At 44.5% G+C, this 23,463-nt stretch overlaps 1 protein-coding gene across 7 annotated transcripts in view; it reads right to left on the reverse strand.

Annotated features, from left to right (window-relative positions):
• Positions 1 to 23,463, reverse strand: part of SDCCAG8 (SHH signaling and ciliogenesis regulator SDCCAG8) — a 207,459-nt gene that overhangs the window by 50,382 nt on the left and 133,614 nt on the right. For 5 of the 7 annotated variants that reach the window (XR_013813108.1, XR_013813109.1, XM_079763610.1 and 2 more), the window contains one exon: positions 17,299 to 17,430. Coding sequence is in view for 5 of the 7 variants with exons in the window: in XM_079763610.1 (XP_079619736.1) it covers positions 17,299 to 17,430 (132 nt within the window). In the remaining 2 variants the exon portion in view is untranslated. Of the gene's footprint in view, positions 1 to 7,287; positions 14,036 to 17,292; positions 17,431 to 23,463 lie in introns of those variants that run through there. The other 2 variants (XM_079763612.1, XM_079763613.1) reach the window with 2 other exon arrangements.

Consider the following 23,463-nt stretch of genomic DNA (forward strand, 5'->3'; position numbering starts at 1 on the left):
AAAGGTAAGTGCTTAGAACAAGAACAATGTTCTAAGTTCTAGTGTAGAGTAGGTACTATCTAAAATTAACTGCTATAATAATGATATCATGCTGATCATTATTACACATTTATTATCTATACTAATAAAAGCCTTGGGGGTGATCAGGCCAGCAGGGGAGAGTAGTTGGGGGCAATCAGGCTGGCAGAGGAGCAGTTAGGGGGCAATCAGGCAGGCAGGTGAGCGGTTAGAAGGCAGTGGTGCCAGATTGTGAGCGGGATGTTCGACTTCAGGTTTAGGCCTGATCCCTGTGAGATCGGGCCTAAACCTCAAGTCGAACATCTCCCAAGGGGTCCCAGATTGGAGAGGGTGCAGGCTGGGCTGAGGGACATCCTCCCCAGTGCACGAATTTCGTGCACTGGGCCTCTAGTCTACCTAATAAAAGAGTAACATGCTAATAGACTGTATCTTCGCAACGCCCACCAGCCAATCAGGAGTGAATATGCAAATTAACCCAACAAAGATGGCAGGTTAATTTGCATATGCAGGCGCCTAGCGGCTGGGGACGGGGTGTTCTGCACCACCCCAGCCGCTCCGGGCCTCTGGGCAGCATGGGAAGGCAGAAAGGCTGCTCCGGCCAGAGCGAAGGTGGTGCCGGCAGCCAGGGGAACGAAGGCCCATTCTTGCACGAATCTTCATTCGTGCATCGGGCAACTAGTGTTATATAATTAAGTACTAAGTACTGTTATTGTAAGGAGTGCTGGGAAATTTACATGGTGGCAAGAGGTTTCACACATTATTCAAAGCCATCAGACTGTGGAGACTGTGAGAGGAGGAGGCGGCCAGGAACCAGCAAGACTCCAGCACAAAATGAGAGAGGCAGGGTCCTGGCTGGGGAGCAAAAGTGTGGATGCATTTCTCTTACAGCGAAGACTTTAATGTTGTCTTTGCTGACTAGTCAGCCTTCTTCCTAAGAACTATGCTGCTGAGGGTCATGACCTGCTCAGGCCCGCACAGAAGTCAAGGTCAAGTAGAACCCTGCCTTGTGCCTCCTGAGCCCTCCTTTTGAGATGGGTCCTGAGGCCTACAGGGAGGTCTCTAGCCACACCAGGAGACTTGATAGACACATTTCTTTAATATATATATAAAATAAAAAGTATATTTTAAAAAATAATATATATATATATATATACACATATATATATTTAATTGATTTCAGAGAGGAAGGAGAGAGATAGAAACATCCATGATGAGAGAGAATTATTGATTGGCTGCCTCCTGCATGCCCCTTACTGGGGGGGATCTAGCCCGAAACCGGGGCATGTGCCCTGGGCTGGAATCGAACCTGGGACCCTTTAGTCTGTAGGCCGACGCTCTATCCACTGAGCCAAACCGGCTCAGGGCTTGATGTTATATTTCTGACAGAGAGAGAGATGTCTTGGTTATTGCAGCCAAAAAGAAGAAAACACGTAACAACAGTCTAGCGGCAATGCTGTCTCTCAGTGTAAGTCAACAGATCCCTGTCTCACCCTGACGGGCTTGGCTCAGTGGATAGAGCGGCGGCATGTGGACTGAAGGGTCCTGGGTTTGATCCTGGTCAAGGGCACATGCCTGGGTTGCGGGCTCGATCCCCAGTGGGGGGCAGGTGCAGGAGGCAGCCAGTCAATGATTCTCTCTCATCATTGATTTTTCTCTCTCTCCCTTCCTCTCTGAAATCAATAAAAATATATATATTTTTAAATCCCTGTCTCTTGGTGTCCTCATATTAATCAGTGATAATAACTACCCTGAATAACCACGTAACGAGGGGTGAGAAAGTGACAACTGACATTCACAAAGCACATGTGAGGGTGCAATGATGCAAACACAGAAATGATCTCTCTTTTTTTTTTTTTTAATATATTTTATTGATTTTTTACAGAGAGGAAGGGAGAGGGATAGAGAGTTAGAAACATCGATGAGAGAGAAACATCGATCAGCCGCCTCCTGCACACCCCCTACTGGGGATGTGCCCGCAACCAAGGTACATGCCCCTGACCGGAATCGAACCTGGGACCCTTGAGTCCGCAGGCCGACGCTCTATCCACTGAGCCAAACCGGTTTCGGCTGATCTCTCTTTTAAGAATCAATTTTGAGCGCCTTAAATCGGTGTGTTCAGGACAAAAGCTTTTTGAAACTAAGGAAAAGCTGGACGTCGATACTGTACTTCGCCATCAGCCATCGGCATTATGAATGCCACGTGTGTACCAGGAAGGCTACCAGCAGAAAGCTCCGAAGTAAACACACTGCATTTGAAAAGCTGTTTCGCGGTGCCTGATGCCAGTCAACAAAGGAAGGCGGGGACAAGCATGGACTCTGACAGGCCACGCAAAGCCTGTCAGGGGGGTTCCCTCCCTGTATCTTCTCAGGGCTTCTGTACGACATTCAACATTATCAGCTACAAATGATCCATTCAGCCCGGCCGGCATGGCTCAGTGGTTGAGCATCAGTCTATGAACCGGAAGGTCATGGTTTGATTCCCCAGTCAGGGCACATGCCCAGGTGGTGGGCTCGATCCCCAGTGTGGGGCGTGCAGGAGGCAGCCGATCAATGATTCTCTCTCATCATTGATGTTTCTATCTCTCTCTCCCTCTCCCTTCCTCTCTGAAATCAATAAAGATATATTTTTTAAAAATGATCAATTTAAAAGGAAAGAACTGTTTTGGACCTCAAACCAACTAATGAACAAGGCGGACGTTTAAATGAGTTATTTTTAGTTTTGTGATTATTTTCACTGCTGATGTAACACTCAGAATAAAATTTCTTTTGTGTCTTCAGGATCAACAGAATAGGCACACACTGCATGTGAATATTTGTAAGACCCTTTCCAAAAAGAAAAATTCTGCAATAATCGATAAACTATTACAAAGCAACATGCAACGGAAAAGAATAAAAGGTCCATTTAACACGAAGCATCAATGCGTCCAGCACGCGTGATGAAAACCGATGGTTCACCAGTTCTCCTTTTTGGGGGTTCGTCACTACATGTGTGGTGATGACCTGCTCCCCTAGAATCAGAATAAAGCAGATTTGGTTGCTTCTCCTCCCCACCCCCAGCCCCGAGGAATGCACAAACCCTTAAAAACAAATGTTCTTTAAAAGACAGCCTGGTGAGTGTATTTAATATTGATTAAATCTATAGTATCAAGTAGAAAAAGATTTCCTACTGGAACTTTCGACAATAAAAAAGTTAAATCAGATCAGAACAAAAACTCCAGGAGAATCACAATAAGAGGGAATGAAGATGAAAATATGAAGAAAAAACAAACACCTATAAGCCTCCCTACTCACCAAATCAAACAAGTAAACTACTTCCCTGCCTTTTTAAAAAACGCTGGGAATGACTGCCTGTGACCTTGGCAGATGGGTGTCAAAATAAAAGCTGAAAGGTTGGTTCTCTCTATACATTGTATTTGCATGAAGACAATCACAGACAGATGACAGTTCATTCAAATTTCTCTTTATCATTTCCTCTAAGCAGATCCCCCATCCTGGTTTCAATACAACTGGAGACATACATTTTTAAATAAAAATAAAAAGACTATTGATGTCGTAATTATATCCCCACATTTGTCACCAGATGATATTCCTGCAGGTTCCTTACACTAATCTCCTGGAATGCCCCCACAGCTTTTAGCTTTGAATGACCTGAACGGCAGTGACCTTGAGTCCCTGATGACCCAGGCGGCCACAGAGCTAATGAGGGAGCTTCCCCGCCAGCCGGGGTCAGGGCCAGGACCAGGGCCAGGATGACAAGGAACCTGAGCACCTTCCTCAGAGCTAACTATGCCAGGCATCCCTTCCAGAGCACAGACCCGGAGAGAAAGCTGAGGAGCCGGCCTTCCATCCCGACCCACGCTGGCGGCTTCTGGTTCATCCGATGGACAAGCAGTTGGAGGAACAGAAAACCAGGAAGACGAAGGCCGGAGAAGGAAGCCGGCGCTCAGGCCCAGCCCCCGCATGGGGACCACGCGGTGCCACAGGTCCCTGCGCCTGAAACACACACGCCTGAGTGCAGAGACCATTCTGATCCGTGTTGTGGTTTCGTTGGGCCCAGGACAGTGTCCAACCTGGTGACACCAGCTGCCGGCTTGTTGGGAACATCATCAGACGTCCTCTGCCCTTGAACGTGGCCCAAACACAGGGTCCTAGGAAACGGATCCCACGTCTGAGCATCACCAGGGGAACGGACTACCATGAATGATGCTGCTAAGTGAAGAATGGCCACTGGGGGTACCCATTTTTTAAATCTGGATTTAATAGATTGGCTTTGCCTAGAGTGAAATATACCCACAAGTGCGTGGCTTTCAAACACCCACCCTACAGGTGCAGTGCCATCCACTATGGTGTGCAGGGCTGCAGGACAAGGAGCAATGCCTTATGGGTGGATGCATCACCTCCCAGCGCCAAGGAAACCACAGGTGCAGGAGGCCCCTCCGCCCGATGAGCAGGTGGGAGCCTGGGAACGGAAACGGACCTCCAGCCCCACTGCAGGTGGGGGCTCCGCGTAGCCTCTGGCCTCGGCCTCAAGGTCTCCAAGGGAAGACAATACCAGTAGCCCGCCTCGCACAGCACATGAGAAGAAGTATCTAGTGCACGCTTTAAAGGTCACTGCATATAGAACAGCTAGATCGTTGAAGCAAAATACCATATTCATCAGTGAAATAGAGAAGCTTAGCAGCCTTCATCTGTTCTCATTTTAAATTTACCCCAGTATGTAAATGAGAGGATTTAAAAAAGCACCAGGCAAGATTCTCAGCTAGGTGCGAAGAAAAGCACAATCAAGAGGCAAATTTGTGACTTGAAGTGTAAGAATTTGCCAAATGGGCTGTACTTACATTTTACTAGTAATCTGAGTGTCTGCAAAGCCAATAGAAAGATCCCAATTATCGTTAAATACCCAGAGCAGAAATTTGCTGCTAAACTGCTGTGTAGTATCGGTCTCGGGTTGGCTTTTATAAACATCTGATTTTATGGGCTGAAATCATCACAGGAATACCACACACAAAGCTGAACTTTAAACACACAGCCCCAGTCACAGACAGAGTCTGAAGGAAAGAAAGCAAATACTATTTGGATTAGAGACTGAATTATCTGATTTAAAAAATACATATATTTTGCTGCAGTGGAGAGAATCGACTTAGCCAGGATCAGCAGCTATTCTAGCAAATTAACATTTGAAAATTCGATTGATGGCAAATGAGATACTTGATCATCCTCAACAGAGTTCTCTTCCATCAGCACATTCGCACTCCCCCAGACACGCACAGAGGAGGGTTTGTGATTCACAACTAGTAACACAATGAGTCTTTTAGTGGCCTAAACACAGGGAGCAGCCATTCTAGTTTTAATGAGATTGAAGCATCTATAATAATAAAGGTATAATATGCTAATTAGACCAGTCGTCCTTCCGGACTTCCTTCGGACGACCTTCCAGACGAAGCTGGGGCTGTGAGGGAAGCCCGGGTCCCAGGTGTCAGAGGGAAGCCGGTGCCGGCAGCCGGGAGAAGGAAGGCCTACTCTTGCAGGAATTTTGTGCATCAGGCCTCTAGTATTTTATAGTTGTGAGGAATATTTATTGAGTGCTCACTGGATGTAAATCATCATACAATAAAACTTAGATTTATATTATTTAATGACAGTAATTAGACACACTAGTATTGAGTGGTTTTTTTCCAATGTGAAGATATAGATGAGAGGTTGAAAATATTTTTTAATGTATTTTTATTGATTTCAGAGAGGAAGAGAGAGATAGAAACATCAATGCTGAGAGAAACACAGGCTCGCAGTGTTGGCGTGCGGGTGTGTGCAGCAGCGACAGCCCCGGGCAGCCCCTCCTGCCTGGGAGTTAGAAAGCACGGACTTGGAATCACGCCGCTCGCTACAGCAGAAAGGAAATGAAGCGAGATAAACCCCAGGGCTGAGGGGAGGAAAGATGAAGACAGAGCGAGGGAGAGCCACTCAGGTCCCCAGGAAGCGGCCCGGGTCACTCCCACACTTAGAGGGTGATATCTCCAGGGACACCCTGCCCACCGCGTGTGCCCTTCACACCACATCCTCATGCCCTTGTCTGTCAAGTTTTAAACATTTATAAATATTTTTTTCTTTTATTAATATTTTCACTAAAGGCAACTGAAACATTACGATGGATGAATAATTTCTGAGAGTTCTCAAGGCCTTTAGTATACAGAGGAGCATTCTGATTCTCCAGAGAGTAGATAGTTTATACAATCTGTCCCCAGACTAAGACATCCTCTTCTCAAAGGCCATTTGTAGGGCTCACTGCCCACGGAATACGTTTGGGGAACTGCTCCCCCCCCCACACCCCCCCCTCCCCCCCGCTCTGGGCCAGAGCGAACGCGGCCAAGGAGAGAAGAGGCGGTAACAGCACGCGGTGTGGGTAGGCAGCTGTGTGCTATAATCGTCATCTTGATAAACACTATGACCTACTTAAGAAAGCAAAGTGGAACGGATGCTTAGACCAAAAAATAAAATAAATAAAAGGAAGAGTGGAAGGACTCCATTCTCCCAATGTAGAGAGAGGATAATTGTTCATTACTTATCGATTTGTGCATTCCTTGTTTAGGGAGGAGACTTCGTGCATTCATGTATTAAAAGCAAGGTATGGGTTTTTAAAAATATATATATATATTTTATTGATTTCAAAGAGGAAAGGAGAGAGAGAGATACATCAATGATGAGAGAAAATCGTTGATTGGCTGCCTCTTGCACGCCCCCTACTGGGGATCGAGCCCAAACCCGGGAATAGAACTGTGACCTTCTTGTTCATAGGTGGATGCTCAACCACCAAGCCATGCCAGCCAGGCAAGGAATGGGTTTTTAATCCAAGAGTTCACCTAAATCCGTGGTCGGCAAACTGCAGCTCGAGAGCCACATGCAGCTCTTTGGCCCCTTGAGTGTGACTCTTCCACAAAACACGACGGCCTGGGCGAGTCTATTTTGAAGAAATGGCGTTAGAAGAAGTTTAAAAAATTTGGCTCTCAAAAGAAATTCCAATTGTTGTACTGTTGATATTTGGCTCTGTTGACTAATGAGTTTGCCGACCACTGACCTAAACCCATTTTGAAACCATTGCATTTTCAGCAGCATTTTTCCTAAGAAAGCAATCCTTCCAGGACTTTAAGCAAGGAGCAGATCAGCTCCCTGAAGAAAGCAGGCTGAAGCCCTGAGCATCCCTGAATGCACAGCAGGTCATCCGAAAACTGGACCATGAAGGGCGACCCTCTAGGCTGAGCAGCAGCCACAGTCTGCTTGGCATCAGAATGCCCCACGGGCCCAGCAAGGAGGCGGGAGGCTGGTCTTCCTCCCCGGGGGAAGAGAAAGCAAGAAGGAACAAAGACCTTCCCTTCTGCCTCCAGGTCTGTCTCTGGTACGAAAGAAAAATTGTGCATGGAGAATGCAATGCTGGGCCGGCCGGCCGGCGATCTATGAACCAGGAGGTCACGGTTCACGGTTTGATTCCCGGTCAGGGCACATGCCCGGGTTGCAGGCTTGATCCCCAGTGGGGGGCGTGCAGGAGGCAGCTGATCAATGGTTCTCTCTCATCATTGATGTTTCCATCTCTCTCTCCCTCTCCTTTCCTCTCTGATGTAAGTAAAAAGTATATATTTTTAGAAAATGCAATGCAGATTCTTCTTATAAAACCAGTTAGGATGCTGTCCGTCTCCATCTGCCTGACTCTAGTACGTCCTTCCAAGGCCCAGCAGAAGCTCTCGGACAGACAGCACCTCCCCGGGTCGCCGCCTGAGCCAAGCTTTCCTTTCCTGCTACGGGGATGAATGACGCCCAGGGACACTCAGTGCAATGGCCACCGACGGCCACTCTCCAGGCCGACGCGGCCCAGCTGCTCCCACCCCTTCCGCTTCCCAAGGTCACTCAGGTTTCTTCCCAAACCTGTTTTCGCTGCTTACATAAGCATTATTAATTTTTAGTGAACTCAGAGATATGCTTGTTAAAAAAAGAGTCTGCTGAGTCTATGAAAAGCGTAGAATAATTTAGAAAGAGTCAACAAAGCTGAGCGCTTTAAAGGGCTGCCAAATGAGGTGTGCACGCCAGGCCTGCGGGGGCTCCGGAAGGGGTCAGGGGGCTGTGACTGCTCATGGAGGCTGCCCAGCGTCCGTGTTCTCGGCTGGTCCAGAGAACCCAGAGGTGTGTGCAGCAAGAGAGGTGATTCTGGTGGGGTTTTCTAGGGAAAACGAAGTGCACCCCAAGTCAGGGGGTCTGTACACAAAGGAAATGTCTTGGCCCAACACATACATCAGACAGTCCTTGGTAGGGTTTCCCCAGCTTTCGATTAACCGTCCAACTTCTGGTCTTGGGCTTGTGGGGTAAGACAGTTTCCACTGAACATCTAATTACTGATCTGCATTTAACATGTTCCTCCTGATCACTAGTCCCTGGCCGCCTCCCTATTCCGGGAACATCTCCATTAAGGAGTAGGTACCTAGGAAACACCAGACCACAAGTCAGGAAACAGATTCTGGTCGCTGCCTGAACTGTGTGAAGTCTTGCAGTCACGTGTCTCTTTGGACCTCAGTTTCCTCAGTTATAAAGTGTCTGTGTTGGGGTACGAATAGAGAGTGAGCAGTAGATGATAAGAAGGAGTTGGACTATATAATCGTCCAGGTCTCTTCTGATTCTTTAAAATACCACTCTAGGCAATTCAGCTCATATAAGATGGGCAGGGTTCCATAAAATAATTATTACTAGAGGCCCGGTGCACAAAAATTAGTGCACTGGGGGGTGAGGGGGTCCCTCAGCATGACCTGCCCCCTCTCACAGTCCAGGAGCCCTCAGGGGATGTCCTACTGATGGCTTAGGCCCGCTCCCCAAGGGAGGCGACTGGGCTGATAAGGGGAAGGCACCGCCCCCATCACCCCACTGCTGCTGCCACTGCCGGCCGCGGCGGTTGCCTGAGCCCACAGCTGCCATGAGCCCAGGACCTCGCAGCTGCTGTGGATTTGTCAGGATGGACGTCTGGAAGAGTCTGCCCTAATTAGCATATTACCCTTTTATTAGTATAGATTATTTGGAATACAAATCATAAATATTTGGAAAAATATAAATTCATTATTAAGAATAAGTAACTTTTCCTGAGAAAAGTAAAGTCATTTAAAAATTTTAAGCACAAAGAAGAGAATATACATATAATTATTCAAATAAGATTTGAGTTACCAACATGAAATTGGTATTTTTATAATTTCAGAATGAGGAAAAAAGTCTCCAAGATGTTAGAGCTCAACTGTTCATACTTTCTTGAATAAAAAAGTTTGTAAGAAACCATTCTTATTACTTTACCATTCCAAAGTAGGTTATAAAGCTGTAGTTCTGGGAATAGTAAGCAATATAAAACTGTTTAAATACTTTCCAGTATTAATTTTGCAAATACAAACCTACAAACAATTACTGACTGGAGCAGAACTATTCAAAGACACAGATGCCACCTTCCTTAACACGTTTAGTTCTGCAACAGAGCTAAAATGAAAAATTAAGCTCCAGACTCAACTTCAGTCACAACTGAATTTTTTTTAACAGCAACAAGGCTTGACAAAAATACGTGACTCTAGATAAAAAGTAAATTACTGAAGGGCGCTACCTAACATGCTGTTTTGATATTTCTTTCATTTTAATTATGAGAACGGTGCCTGAATTACTCTTTGTGCCACAAAAATTACACCAAGATAAGAGATTTAGATCTAAGTACATTTCATCTTTTAAAACGACCATTTGCCGCTTGTGAGTGGGAAAAGTTAGCAGCGTAATATTCAGTTTATACGCTGCCTTGGAGCCGGTATCAACTTCCAGTTTTCTTCTCTGACTCAGCTATTCCAAGAGTCTGAAAATATTTCATTAAAAATTAATGTGTTATCCACACAAGTGGCAAATATTGAAAAATTAGAGTATAAATAAAAAATAATAAAAATAGTAAGTGCACTAACACGGGAGCGGAAGGAAGACAGGAGGGGGAGGCGCGCGTGAGAGGAGAGAGCGAAACATCCGCTTTCTATTCCGGACCGTGTACAGCGGCAGCCCCAGCCAGCGAGTGGAAGCCAAATATATTCTCGGGCTCCGACAGGATTTGTTTGCTATCCTGGCATCACTCTGACTATATTCTCCCTTGTGATATTTCCTGACGGACAATGCCAGTCTCATCAGAGCTTACACGGGAGAGTTGTGGGTCCTGGGGGGCGTTCTTGGAGTCGGCCTGCCTTGGGGGTCCACGGGCTGGGGGTGAGAAGCTTTCCCAGGGCCCAGAGGCACGCAACCATGGCAACCTCATCCCCCCATGCATCCTTCCCCATCCCCACCCCCTTATTAAAAGTATAATTTTATTGATTCAGAGAGGAAGGGAGAGGGAGAGAGAGATAGAAACATCAATGATGAGAGAGAATCACTGATTAGCTGCCTCCTGCAGGCCCCACATTGGGGATCGAGCCCACAACCCGGGCATATATCCTGACCGGGAATCGAACCATGACCTCCTGGTTCCTAGGCCCATGCTCAACCACTGAGCCACGCCGGCCCAGCCCAAAACCCCTTTGAATGAACAACAGGCCCCTGGTCTAATTCACAAAGGTAAAGGCCGGCATAATGCCCACTTCACTAATCAGCCAACCTGCTTCCTCATTGTTCTTTTTTAAAAAATATATTTTATTGATTTTTTTACAGAGAGGAAGGGAGAGGGAGAGAGAGTTAGAAACATCGATGAGAGAGAAAACATCAATCAGCTGCCTCCTTCACACCCCCTACTGGGGATGTGCCCACAACCAAGGCACATGCCCTTGACCGGAATCGAACCTGGGACCCTTGAGTCCGCAGGCCGACGCTCTATCCACTGAGCCACACCAGTTAGGGCCTCTTTGTTCTTTTTGTAAGAGTCAGTCCATGTCAAACAGCAAGCTAGTATCTACCTTATTCCATCGCAACCCTTTCCATGTCGATGACACTGAGAAACAGTCACTTGCCTTGTTAAACACGCAGCCACAGGCACACACTTGTCCCCACATCCAAATAAAACACAAGAGAGTCCCCTCGACCACAGGGAATGCGGGAACTATTTTGGAAATATGAAAGATCTGTTTATGCAGCCTAGGAAAACATCCCTCTGCATCAACACGAGGGTCCCTCTCTACAGCTCCCTGATTGTTCCTATAGAATTTAAATTGTACATGAAATTGTAATTAGGCCTTGTTTAATGTAAATTGATTGTCTCAATTATTAGGAGATGGATTTGAATGTTAATGGACTATTTTGCTGGAGACGCGCCAAGCAAATCAGCACAAACTCTAATGGCTCTAACTGCTGGCGGTGCACAGCGAACCAGGGAGGCCCGTGTGTCTCCGAACCGACCCTCACGTGGTCCAGACGGTTAGCAAGCTCTTCTTCCTGCAGAAGAAATCAGCCGTTAACTTTCAATATTGGGCGATGGTGTGACAGTGAGGCTGAAATTTGTTTTTTCTCTCTAAAAAAAAAATAATGGTGAGATCCACATACTACCAGCAGCAAGGACTTTGTGGCTCTTTAGGAAATGTTCTTTCTGCAGATGCGGTTATCTGTGAAAATCAGGGCTTCCCCCGAAGGAGGAACCAACATAAAAGCCAGCAGCAGCGTGTCACGGGCAGGAGGTCACACTGAGTGATGCTGGGGGACAGCCACCCGGGAACTGGCTGCAGACACACCCCAGCAGCACGCCACGCCCTTACTGCCTGACCCACCTCCTTTGTTTTTATTTTATTTTTTAAAAATATTTTTTTATTGATTTCAGAGAGGGAGAGAGAGATAGAAACACCAATGATGAGAGAGAATCATTGATCGGCTGCCTCCTGCACGCCTCCCACTGGGGATCGAGCCCAAAACCCCGGCATGTGCCCTGACCAAGAATTGAACTGTGACCTCCTGGTTCAAAGGTCAACGCTCAACCATTGAGCCACGCCAGGCGGACCTGACCGCTCTCCTTGATAAAAATCCAGGGTCTATGAAGTCAAGCTGGTCTCAGTACTTCCCAGCACAGACCTCAGCCACTCTGCTCTCCAGATGGTCGCAACGTTTTCATCGTTAAATTACAGCCAGTGACGCCGGAGGGACAGACACACATCTGCCGGACTCCGCCAGCCTCCTCACATCTGTTTCTCAAACCCTCGGCCCAAGACACACTCTGGGCGCAGGTGTAAAGCCACCTCTGGGATAACATGACCACCTATGGCTACACGGCCACATTTACGCGTGAGCCAAAACCATCATACATCTATTGTCACTGCTACCTACTTGGGATATTTTAGGAATTGAAAATACAAGGTTTTATTCACTTCAATCCTGACAGACCCTCTTTCTTCTTCTTTTTTTTTTTTCCCAATGGAAACTGGCAGTCTTATCTAGACATACCTACAGATGTTATATGCAGCATATACATTAAGATTTGGGGCTGTGAATAAAACTTTCTTCAATTCCTCCCACTTTTCTGAATGAAGTTCTGTGATGCTCAAGAATCAAGCTGACGACATGGCATCCTTTTTAACAACACAGTTCAGAAAGGGTGAGAAATGATGACCAGCACAGTTTGGATTGATTCCTTCCTAAATGCTGATCTGAGTTGCGTACAACCCCCTCGATGTTAGGCTAGCTCATTGTCTCCACGTCCTTTAACTGTTTACAGGACAGTTCCCTGCCACTAGACGGCTGCTTAAAATCCAGGTTTCATAACCTGGAAGGCTCAGGTTTTAGATAACACGGCCTCACAGTGAGAGTCTGATACAATGCCACACGAAGGCACACCGTTTTACTGCGTAAGGGTATAAAATCGGGGCCACAGTGTGCATTTTGTTTAAAATATATTTTATTGATTTTTTTTATAGAGAGGAAGGGAGAGGGAGAGAGAGTTAGAAACATTGATGAGAGAGAAACATCAATCAGCTGCCTCCTGCACACCCCCCACTGGGGATGTGCCTGCAACCAATGTACATGCCCTTGACCAGAATCGAACCTGGGACCCCTGAGTCCGCAGGCCGACGCTCTATCCACTGAGCAAACCGGTCCGGGCCACAAGTGTGCATTTAGACATAAAGAACCAACGCAAAGCCACAGAACCATGAAAAGACAGAGGGGAAGTATGACCAAGAAGAAGGTGAAAAAGTAGCAGATAAGCAGCGCTGCTGGTTAGTAAACAATTGAGCATAAGAGCATATTTGGCATCTTAATACCCACCCACGCCAGGCGCCTGCCTCCAGCCACCACATTTGCAACCGGTCAGCAATGCCTCAGCTAGATGGGTGTCTACTTTCTCCGAAAGACAGTTGCCCAGCATATAAACATTCACATTTGCATACAGCCCTAGCCGGTTTAGCTCAGTAGTGGTTAGAGTGTCAGCGCCCTGACTAAAGGGTCTTGGGTTCGACTCCAGTCAAGGGCACGTACTTTGGTTGCAGGCTTGATCCCCAGCCCTGGTCGGGGCACATGGCGGAGGCAACCAATCGATGTGTCTCTCTCGCATCCATGTTTCTGCCTCTACACCTTCCTTCCTCTCTCTCTAAAAATCAATGGAAAGAATATCCTCAGGTGAGGATTAACAACAACAACAAGACTTCGAATATCGTGGGAAAGAGTGACTCAGAAGCCACTTTAATGCTGCTTTTCTACATTTATGCAAAATGGTAAGTGGCTCTGCCCCTGTACACACACACACACACACACACACACACACACACACACACACACAACTTCATGGGGAATAGCCATTTGCAGAATTAATTAATTTCTAGAAAAAAAACGCTCAGAAAATATCACTCTATATCATAAAGATATCCCAAAACCAAACATTCTCTTTAATCTGTTAAGTTCCCATCGCCCACAGTCTGCATGCTATCCCTGCTGCAAACAGTTCATGAACTTGCTTTTCCTCCATGATATGCATTTGCCACCAAACAGAGGAAGAGACTTTCAGCACAGGCTTCTCTCTTCGAGTGCTTTCTGAAAATAGTGAACAGTCTTAATTCTCCCCAATCTGAAATGTCAAATGAGATAAAAATCAATCATCTATTTCCTATTTTACATTTGTTTCCAGGAATAAAATTCCTATTAGAAAAATACTACAGGTTTATTAAAGATCATTCTGAGGTTAGTTTATAGAAGACCAATTTTAAACTCATTATTAGTTACCTTTCAATCAGCAGCTTCATGTCTTCAGTCAATAGTTTTTATGCAAATAATTTAGATAATAATTAATAAAAGAAAGAAAAAATGATGTGATGCTGTATAAGTGACAAGACAACCAGATTGCTGGGGTTGTGACAGAGAACGTGACCACATGAGCCCGCTCAGCGGTCTTCACTGGCTCGAGGGCTCGTTACCTCTGCCTACACTATGGGGCTCACATGGGTCTATAATCTATGGGGAAATACTAGTATATGAACTGATGCTCACTCTACAATATAACTAGTAGGACATTTGCACAATGGAGTACTATGCAGCTGTACAAAAGAGAGACCTCTTTCCTTTTGGGACAGCATGGATGGATCTGGAGACTATTATGCTAAGTGAAATAAGCCAATCTGAGAAAGACAAATATCACATGATCTCACTTATTTGTGGAATCAAATAAACAAAGTGAATTGACCAACAAAATAAGACCCGAAGCATGGAGGCATGGGACAGACTGACATACCTTGATGTGGGGTTCTGGGGATGAGAAGAGATAAACCAAAGAACTTATCTCTCTATATAAAAGCCTAGTATACAAATCAACTGAACAACTGAATGGCCAGCAGAATGACCGCTTGCTATGACGTGCACTGACCACCAGGGGGCAGATGCTCAATGCAGGAGCTGCCCCAGCCTGCAGGCCCAGGCCAGCCAAGGTGGGTGCCAGCAGGGGGCCCCCCTATCGCCCCACCAGTTGCCCCATAGATTGGCCCTGATCGCCGGCCAGGCCTAAGGACCCTACCTGACCCTACCCGTGCACAAATTTCATGCACCGGGCCTCTAGTATACTTATATGCACAGCCCATAGACATGGGCACTATGGTGGTAAAGACCTGGGGGTTGGGTAGGGGCTAGGAGGAGGGGATTAAGGGGGGATGGAAGATATCTGTAATACTATCAACATTAAAAATATGTTTAAAAAATAAAACATAACTAGAAAGTAATGCCATTGCTATCCTTAACGTGAATTTTCTGGACGGCCTCTGTAGACACCAGGAACTCCAAACCAGTTGTTGAAAAATGTCCTTTTCCTGACTTTACAACTTTAATGACCTCGGCAACCAGAATTTACTACATTCACACCCACTCTGATTAACACAAACAATTCTCTGCTCCCAAATGCCCCTCCCAGGGCACCCTCCCCCACCGGTTGGCTGGTCTGTCTGCCTTGCTTTTTCCCCTTTCCCTTTCACATCTCGTAAAATAGAGGTTGAAATCTGCTATTTCCGTTTTTCTACTCACACTCACTTTTCAGTCCACTCTGATATGGTTTCTGCACTCAATCTTCTACTAAAAATATTTTTGTAAATGTAACCAGTGATGTCCGTTCATGAAGCCCAATGATAGTAAATGTTTTAGACTGTGGGCCAATAGGTCATAGTCTCTGACTCAGCGGCTCCACCCTGACATTGCCGTGTGAAAACAGCCACAGACATGCAAGTGACGAGCATGCCCAGGTCCCTGAGCCACGCAAGAAGGCTGTGGCCTGGGCACAGCTTGCCAGTCCTGCTAGCAAAGGTTAGTAATCCCTACCCTGCTGCTGACAGATTCATTTCAACGGTTACTTTCTCATTGAAACGCCTCCTGGTCAAGACAAATCTCCTTATAGAATGTGCTTGCCCCACAAAGCACATTTCTCTTTCATAGAACGGATCCTTACTGCAATTGATTAGATATTTATAAAATTACTCATCAACATTCATCTGCCCTATAAGGCTGAAGCTCTGTCAGTTTCCCGATTAGACTGGGAATGGTATTTACTTTGCTGTTCTATTCCCAGCAGGTGGTGGAGAACATGACATGTAATAGCAATCAATAAATATTTGTCGAGTGAATGACTGATGCATTTGCTATCTGGCCCTCAGCTGGCAACCTCATCTTCCTGAGCCCTACTTCTCCATCCGCAAACGGCAGTGACACCAACAGCTACTTTCCAGCTTTGTTTCACGGTAAGACAATATGTGTGAGTGCATTTGGGGAACTTGAAAGAAAGCAATATACAAAAGTAATTGTTGGCCCTCTAGCTGAGGATGGTTTTTGTTTATATAAAGGCTGTAAAAACCAAGTCAGGATCCAAACGAAGACAACTGTGTGGACAGAGACCACGTGTGGCCCCCAAGGCCCAAGATATTTTACTCTCTGGTCCTTGCCGAAACACAACCCCCACCCCCCCGCCCCCGCCCGGAGGCTGACTGCTATTGTCATGTGCGCAACCGCAGTGTGGACGTCAGCATCCATGGAGACCTGTTCACTGTGTGGTGTAAAACACAGGAATATTTTTCCTGGGGAATTCATCATTACACAGAAATTATAGATGATACCTCCACAGGAAATAAGGGGCTGTGTTTATTACAAAAATACTGCACAGAAAAGGAAAGGGGTTCGGAGTCAAAAGATGAAGATTCAAGTTGGAACTCTACACTTAATCTGCCACCTTGAGCAAATCCATCAGTCTCTCTGAGCCTGCGTTTCTTCATCTGGAAAAAGAGTAAATGCCATGATGCTGTGGAGTAGATGGCCAGTATGAGCCACGTGCTTTCTATATATTCCATTTGATCTTTATATTCAACTGCAAAGTAGGTATTATTAGCCCCAATACCGATGAAGAAACTGATGCTCAGAGAGGGTGAGTGACCTGCTCACAGCAACAGCACTGGGGAGAGCCAGAGGCAAACACTCTCAGTACCACCTCTGCTTAGATATCGACCTTCTCAGGCCTACTACGTGATTCATCTTACAAAAAGCCTACAAAACCTCATTTCTGGAGGAGAACTTTTGAAGTTCCTCCATATCACATTACCAAAGTACACCTTAGAGGGGACGGTTTTCCTACAGTGTTCTGTATTACATCTGCGGCTATGTCTCTAGAGAACAGTTAAGAGGAGGTGTGCTCTCCTCCCTGTGTATTATGAGAAGAGCCCAAGCGGAGAAAGCATAAAGACATAAGAGTATGGGGTTTTGAGCACGCCCCTTAAGTAGCCGAGGAATCATGGATTCTATTTATTGCACAGCAATTCCTATTCTGTTTATGAACCAAACAGGTGTATATGGCACATCAGGTCTTACCTTTGCTTCATGATCTCATGGAGTCTCCCGTGTTGGACACACTGCTCCTCCAACTCATCATTTCGTTCCTGTAACTTTTTCAGTTTGTCGTATGCGTACTTTTTCTCTTGACTGAGCTGGGCTATTGCAGATCTGGAGAAGTTCAAGCACAAAAATAATAACGGTTGGAGGTTCTTACTGCCAGAGCATGTTTTGATTGCATAACCTTGACATTGTCGGAAACTCCATATTTAAACTTTACAGTGTAAATAAAAATGTTATGTGAAGTAACATATATCAGAGATTGTAAACTATCTGGAAGAGGGGTCTATATGGCAGGGACTCAAGTGGCAGACAGATAAAGGAGTAACAACTTACTCTAATAGAGATGGCTTTGCCAACCAGACAACAATGATAATGATCAAATCCCTTTTTAAAAAGGCCATCATTCATTTATCGAATATTTACTGAGTTGTCTATTTTAGGCCAGCAGCAGGCTGTTAATGGAGCAACCCCACATATAATTTCTATAACAGAGAGTAGTTTCTTTTAAGTACCACAGCTAGTTTAATGGCACACGATTAAAATCATATAGTTTCAAAAGGCATAATAATGACAACTGGCAGTCCTCGGCCCCTGGACCTCCTACCCAGCTGAGCAGTGACAAATACTTTCAAAAATGTTAAAGCTATTTCTTCTGGTATTTATCTTTGTATTTCTTAATTTGCTTATAGAAATACCTCATATTTCATAAATTAAAAATTTATACTGATCCATTATGGTAGAGGAAAATTAAACTCTTTTTATATGCCCTCTACTCCCATCTCCACCTTGTCAATGTCATTATTAGCATTTTAACTTGTGGTTAAATCGTTATCAGTATTTATGTCATAAAGACTACCTACGTATTGATCCTTGCTGTCTAAGTGGTATATTATGATTACATTGGCATTTGTGTACATTTATTTTCCCTGAATGAGTGGGCTTCAGTGTAAGAGCAACTGAGCAGCAAGCTATCTTCTCACGTGGGAGATTCCCAATAGCAGTATCTGTACTCCTTTCTGCTGTGGCCTTTCTATTTCTCAAGAGAAGGTGCCTCCAGTTTCCTGCCTCATGTGTACAACCTGTCTGTCAGTGGCCTAGGAGCTGGGCGGAAATAGAGGGTGGGGATCTCACCTTTCAGAATGCAGGCTTCCTCCTAATCCCTCTATTCTAACGTCAGTGCCCCTATTTTAACCAGCGCCTGCTGGTTGACTCTCTTCAGAGACGATGCCTCTAGTTTTCCGGGTGGAAGAGGGACAGTCACCTCGCTTCATGGGTGAGGGTGAAACTGTCCATTTAGGTTTCAGTCCTTGTACCACGCCTGCCTTCCAAGGCTGTCTGGCATCCTGAGAGCAGGCAGCTTCCTCCACTTTGCTACATCAGGGACCATGCCCCCAACCTCCTCTCTGTCTTCACACATTTCATTTGGGACTGTAGCTATCTAATCCGGTGATGACTGACGTCCCTCCCTATTCAGTGTCTTCGGTGACTATCTCAAATCTCAAAACTTGAAGATCAGAAAGATGTCTGTCCAAGAAAAATCGTATCTTTGTCCTTCTTTGAATTTAGCGTGGCTCCCACGACCACCATCTCTTCCTGGTTAGAACAGAGAGTTTAAAACTCTTGCATATTAAATGATGAGTTAATGACTGGCTTGTTTCTTGAAGTTTAAGTAAGACTTGATGTAAAATTATTTCCCTCCAAAGAAAGGATTCCTCCGTTAGGTGAGAAAGCCTGCTCTTGCTGGTGAAGAAAAGCTTTAACTTTGCTAACGGAATTCACCCCAAGGACCGGGCTGCTTCCAGGGGTGAAGCCATCTCTCACCTTTAGTTCACCTCCATCCTATTTTGTTTTCATCTTGGTTCACCTGTCACGCTGAAGGGAGCTTGCCCTGATTAATACCTAGCGGTTCTCAATATGTCAGCACGTTTTCTGAAGCTACCTCTCGCTTTTATGCATGCATTAGCCTCTAATTTATTCCTCAAAGCTGTGCTCTATGCCTCATCTTCCTTACTAGATTATACATGAGGGCATGGATTATCTCATTTTCAAGCTTAGATAAAACACTCAACCTACATTTGCTTCTCCTAATAAGAATTTACTGATATTTGAAATAGCCTAAATGAATTAATGACTTACATTTCTCCTTTCAAAATCACATACAATATAAGAATTAGGGGCAGTTTTCTAAGAAATCGTTAACTTTGTTTTCTCTCAGGACTAGTACCTCCTATCACAATATGCACTATGCACTAAAATAAAATTCTGAAAGGACAAAAAAAAATCCATAAACCACATTAGGAAAAAATGCAGAAGAATAATTATCTATTTTTAGGCACTTTTCCAGAATAAAAGTCACCTTTTTAAAAGAAAAACCACAATGGAAACATAGATTTTGTAATATAAAAATATAGCCCTAACTGGTTTGGCTCAGTGGATAAAGCATCGGCCTGTGGACTCAAGGGTCCCAGGTTCGATTCTGGTCAAGGGCATGTACCTTGGTTGCAGGCACATCCCCAGTAGGGAGTATGCAGGAGGCAACTGATCGATGTCTCTCTCTCATCAATGTTTCTGGCTCTCTATCCCTCTCCCTTCCTCTCTGTAAAAAATCAATCAAATATATTTAAAATATAAAAATATAAAACTTTTTCACAAGAAATCATAATGTTCATTGTAGCATTGCTTCATGGAGCAACCTTGCTCTGCAATGCAACATCTGGAAACTGAACCCAGAAATTTGTCGACAGAAGACGGATTACATTACTCCACAAACGAGTATCAAAATGCTATTCTGACAATGTGGCTATCAACTGGTGGTATTTATTGACCTAAAAATATGATGTTGAGCCCTGGCCGGTGGGACTCAGTTGGTTGGGCGTCGTCCCATGCACCAAGAGGTCACTGGGTTGACTCCCAGTCAGGGCCCATGCCCAGGGTCGCAGACTTGATCTCCAGTGGTGGGTATACAGGAGGCAGCCGATCAATGTTTCTCTCTCTCTTCCTCTCCCTTCTATGTCTCTCGAAAATCAATAAAACCATATTAAAAATATGATGCTGATAAGACAGGAATTCCACTTTATAATTAAAAAATACTTTGGCCTGTGTATCACATATTAATATGGATTATCTCTAACTCTTAGTGTCAGGATTAGGAATGAAATTTTGTTTCTTTCCCCAGATTTTCTGAATTTTTACAAAAAAATAAAGTCACTTTGTTTTTTTAAAATTCATAAAAGCGAAAAGAACTGAGAGCAAGTTTTTGAAAATTTAAAAAAGGAACTGGAAACAGACAAAATGAAACAAAGGAAGATTAGAGTTGTTATTTAATAAAGTGCTATCCCCACTTTCCATCATATTCCAATTAAAAACAACAACACAAGTGATATGAAAAATAGTCCCAGAGGAAACAAATGGCCAATAGACATTTATAAAGTATTCGATTTTGCTATTATTCAGAGAAATTCATAATAAAACCAGATTACAGTCAAATATTTATTGCATGCCTACTCTATGCCAGATAGTGAAATCCACCCTTTATATTAATGGTCTCGATTAGTCCTACAATGTAAGTGTTTATTTCCTTTCTTGGAGAGGTAAACATGAGTCCAATGGCCATTAGCCAAGCTCAGGCACAAACACAGGTCTCTCCTCAGGGGTTGGGCTACCCACTGTGCAAAATTGCCTCTCACTTTTTTAATTTAATCTGTCACTTCTCTCACTGATATGTGTACATATATACCATGAGCAGAATTCATTTAGTACTTAACACAGTAACACCCATTAATAGTCTTACAAGAGTTCATAGTCTTTGGACCAAAATAATCCCCATTTAGGCATCTCCACTAACGGAATCATCAAAAATTCAGATTTATGTACAAAATTATCATTCTATTATTCATAACAGTTAAAAATTGGAAACATCTTAAATGTCTTGTGCATACAAATGATTCAATTAAAATTATATTTCCAAAGCATTTAGTGATCTAGAAAAATGTTCACGAGGCAACAGTAAGTGAAAGAGCAGAATACAAACTGTATTTATAGTAGAAGCTCATTCACAATATAAATGTAGGCTACATACACATTTACATGCTCACAGAAAATTAATAATAGTTAGCTGGATGGTAATGTCACAGAACATGTTTTCTTTAATTCATCTTTGCATTTGCATCTAAATGCCCTATATTGAGAATGCCTTACTCCTAGAGTCACAAAAATATAAGTGTCATTAGTAACGTACATATTACTACCAGGTATTTTATTGCTACAATATTTTTTTCTGCTTTGCATATTTTGGGGCTTTTTTTCCCTTTATTTATAATGATAATTTGCCTACCAACTTTCAATGTTCAAAAAGAATTTGATAAATGCACATGGACATGATCTTTTATCTGCCTTGAGCCAGTGGTATACTGAATGAAAGAATAGTTTGCAAAGTTGAAAGAGTAAACTTACAAGTTTCTGGGTCAGTCTGAGATTACATCTGTGGCAGGATTATTCTAGTGTCACACAAAAAGATAATTGGCTTTAATCCACTTTCATAGAAAATTTAGGTAAATTCTGGCTTTACAGAAGCATGAACTTTCCCCTGCATTTTTATATACCAGCAATAGTGTGTAATTGCATTGGCATGAACTATAGTATTTTACTATCATTAGGATTACAGCGATAATTGCTTTTGAAGAGAAAACATGACCCCTAATTTTTTATTCTTTTAGATTTCATTTGACTTTTGGTAACGATTAGCAGAGTCTGACACCAGTCTCCTCTTACAGAATATAATTTCTGTAGCATCTAAACATGCAGAAAAAAAACTAGTTCAGCCGGGTGTGTGTTCTTTACTTCAATTAAACTCACACAGTTGGATACCTACTGTTGCCAAAACAGTAATATAATTTATACATTATAGTCCACACAGTAAAACTACACTAAAAGTCATTTAACAATATTTATAACACCATAAAGTACAGTGTTAAAATATATGAACTGCAATATGTACCAAAATTATAAAATTTGTTTCTCATCATCAGTGATTAAAACCGGGATCATTGCTCTAGCCTCAATACCCACAACCCTGGTGACAGATTAGAATTCAAATCTTAATGATCAATTTACAATTAACAAGATAGAAGTGAAACAAATTAAACCAACCATTATATATAACGAGACCCAATGGACTCCCATTGTTCCTCTTAATTACAAAACGCAAATCACAAATCCACAATGGGCAGAGGGTTAGACATCACTCCACCAGCCCAGCAACCCAGGGAGCGGCAGTGACGGAAAAGAAAGAACAGAAGCAAAACCCTGTCGCCCGGTTCTGCGCTCCCCGTCCTGTCCTGTCCGAGGTGGGAGTGTTGAGAGGCTAAACCCCAGCAGGTGCTCAGGCCACGGCCCCAGGGCCGCCTCCCTGGGGGTCCCAGGCCCCTTGGGCCACACTGCACCCTGCACCGCAGACACTGCACGGCCGATTCACCCACGTGCCGGGGAGCGGGAACCTTCTTACACTTGGACAAAGGAAAATCGCAGTCGCACGAAGGTATTTAAAAATCCCCACTTCCCAAGTTCAAAAACTCCCCTGCCACTGCTGTAGCTGTCAGCGCCTGGGGAAGGAAGGGGGAGGGGAGCTGAGTGTATCCGAGCCTCAGGGAGCATCGGCCAGAATGTCTGCCTGGTGTCAATGGGAAGGAAAGGATGGATTCTCTTGTCTGGAGGTCAAACACAGCGAGACTAAACGCCCTGGGCGTGCCAGGCACAGACCCCGGGTTAGGGACCCCGCAGCGGCAGCGTGGAATGCACACGGGGCTAATCACAGGCTTCAGAGAACAGAAGCAATCTGCACCACTGCTGGGGAGAAACACACACACCACACACACACACACACACACGCACACATGCACACACGCACCACACACGCACGCAGGCACGTGGGAACCGCTTCTGAACACCTCCCCGTGAGGCTGGGGTAGAGAGGCAGAGTGTACAGCCCCAGCTGTCACTTTCCTAGTCATTCTGCACGGGCTCCAGTCAAAGGACAAGGTCTGTGAGTAAAGAGAAAGCTTATTTTAAGTGGAACGAACCCATCGGTTTAGTGTGGGATTTTGGATAACATGAAACTCTTAGAGAAATGCCACTAAGGAAAGA

Source organism: Cnephaeus nilssonii, assembly GCF_951640355.1.
Source record: "Cnephaeus nilssonii genome assembly, chromosome: 23".
In the NCBI taxonomy this organism is placed as follows: domain Eukaryota; kingdom Metazoa; phylum Chordata; class Mammalia; order Chiroptera; family Vespertilionidae; genus Cnephaeus; species Cnephaeus nilssonii.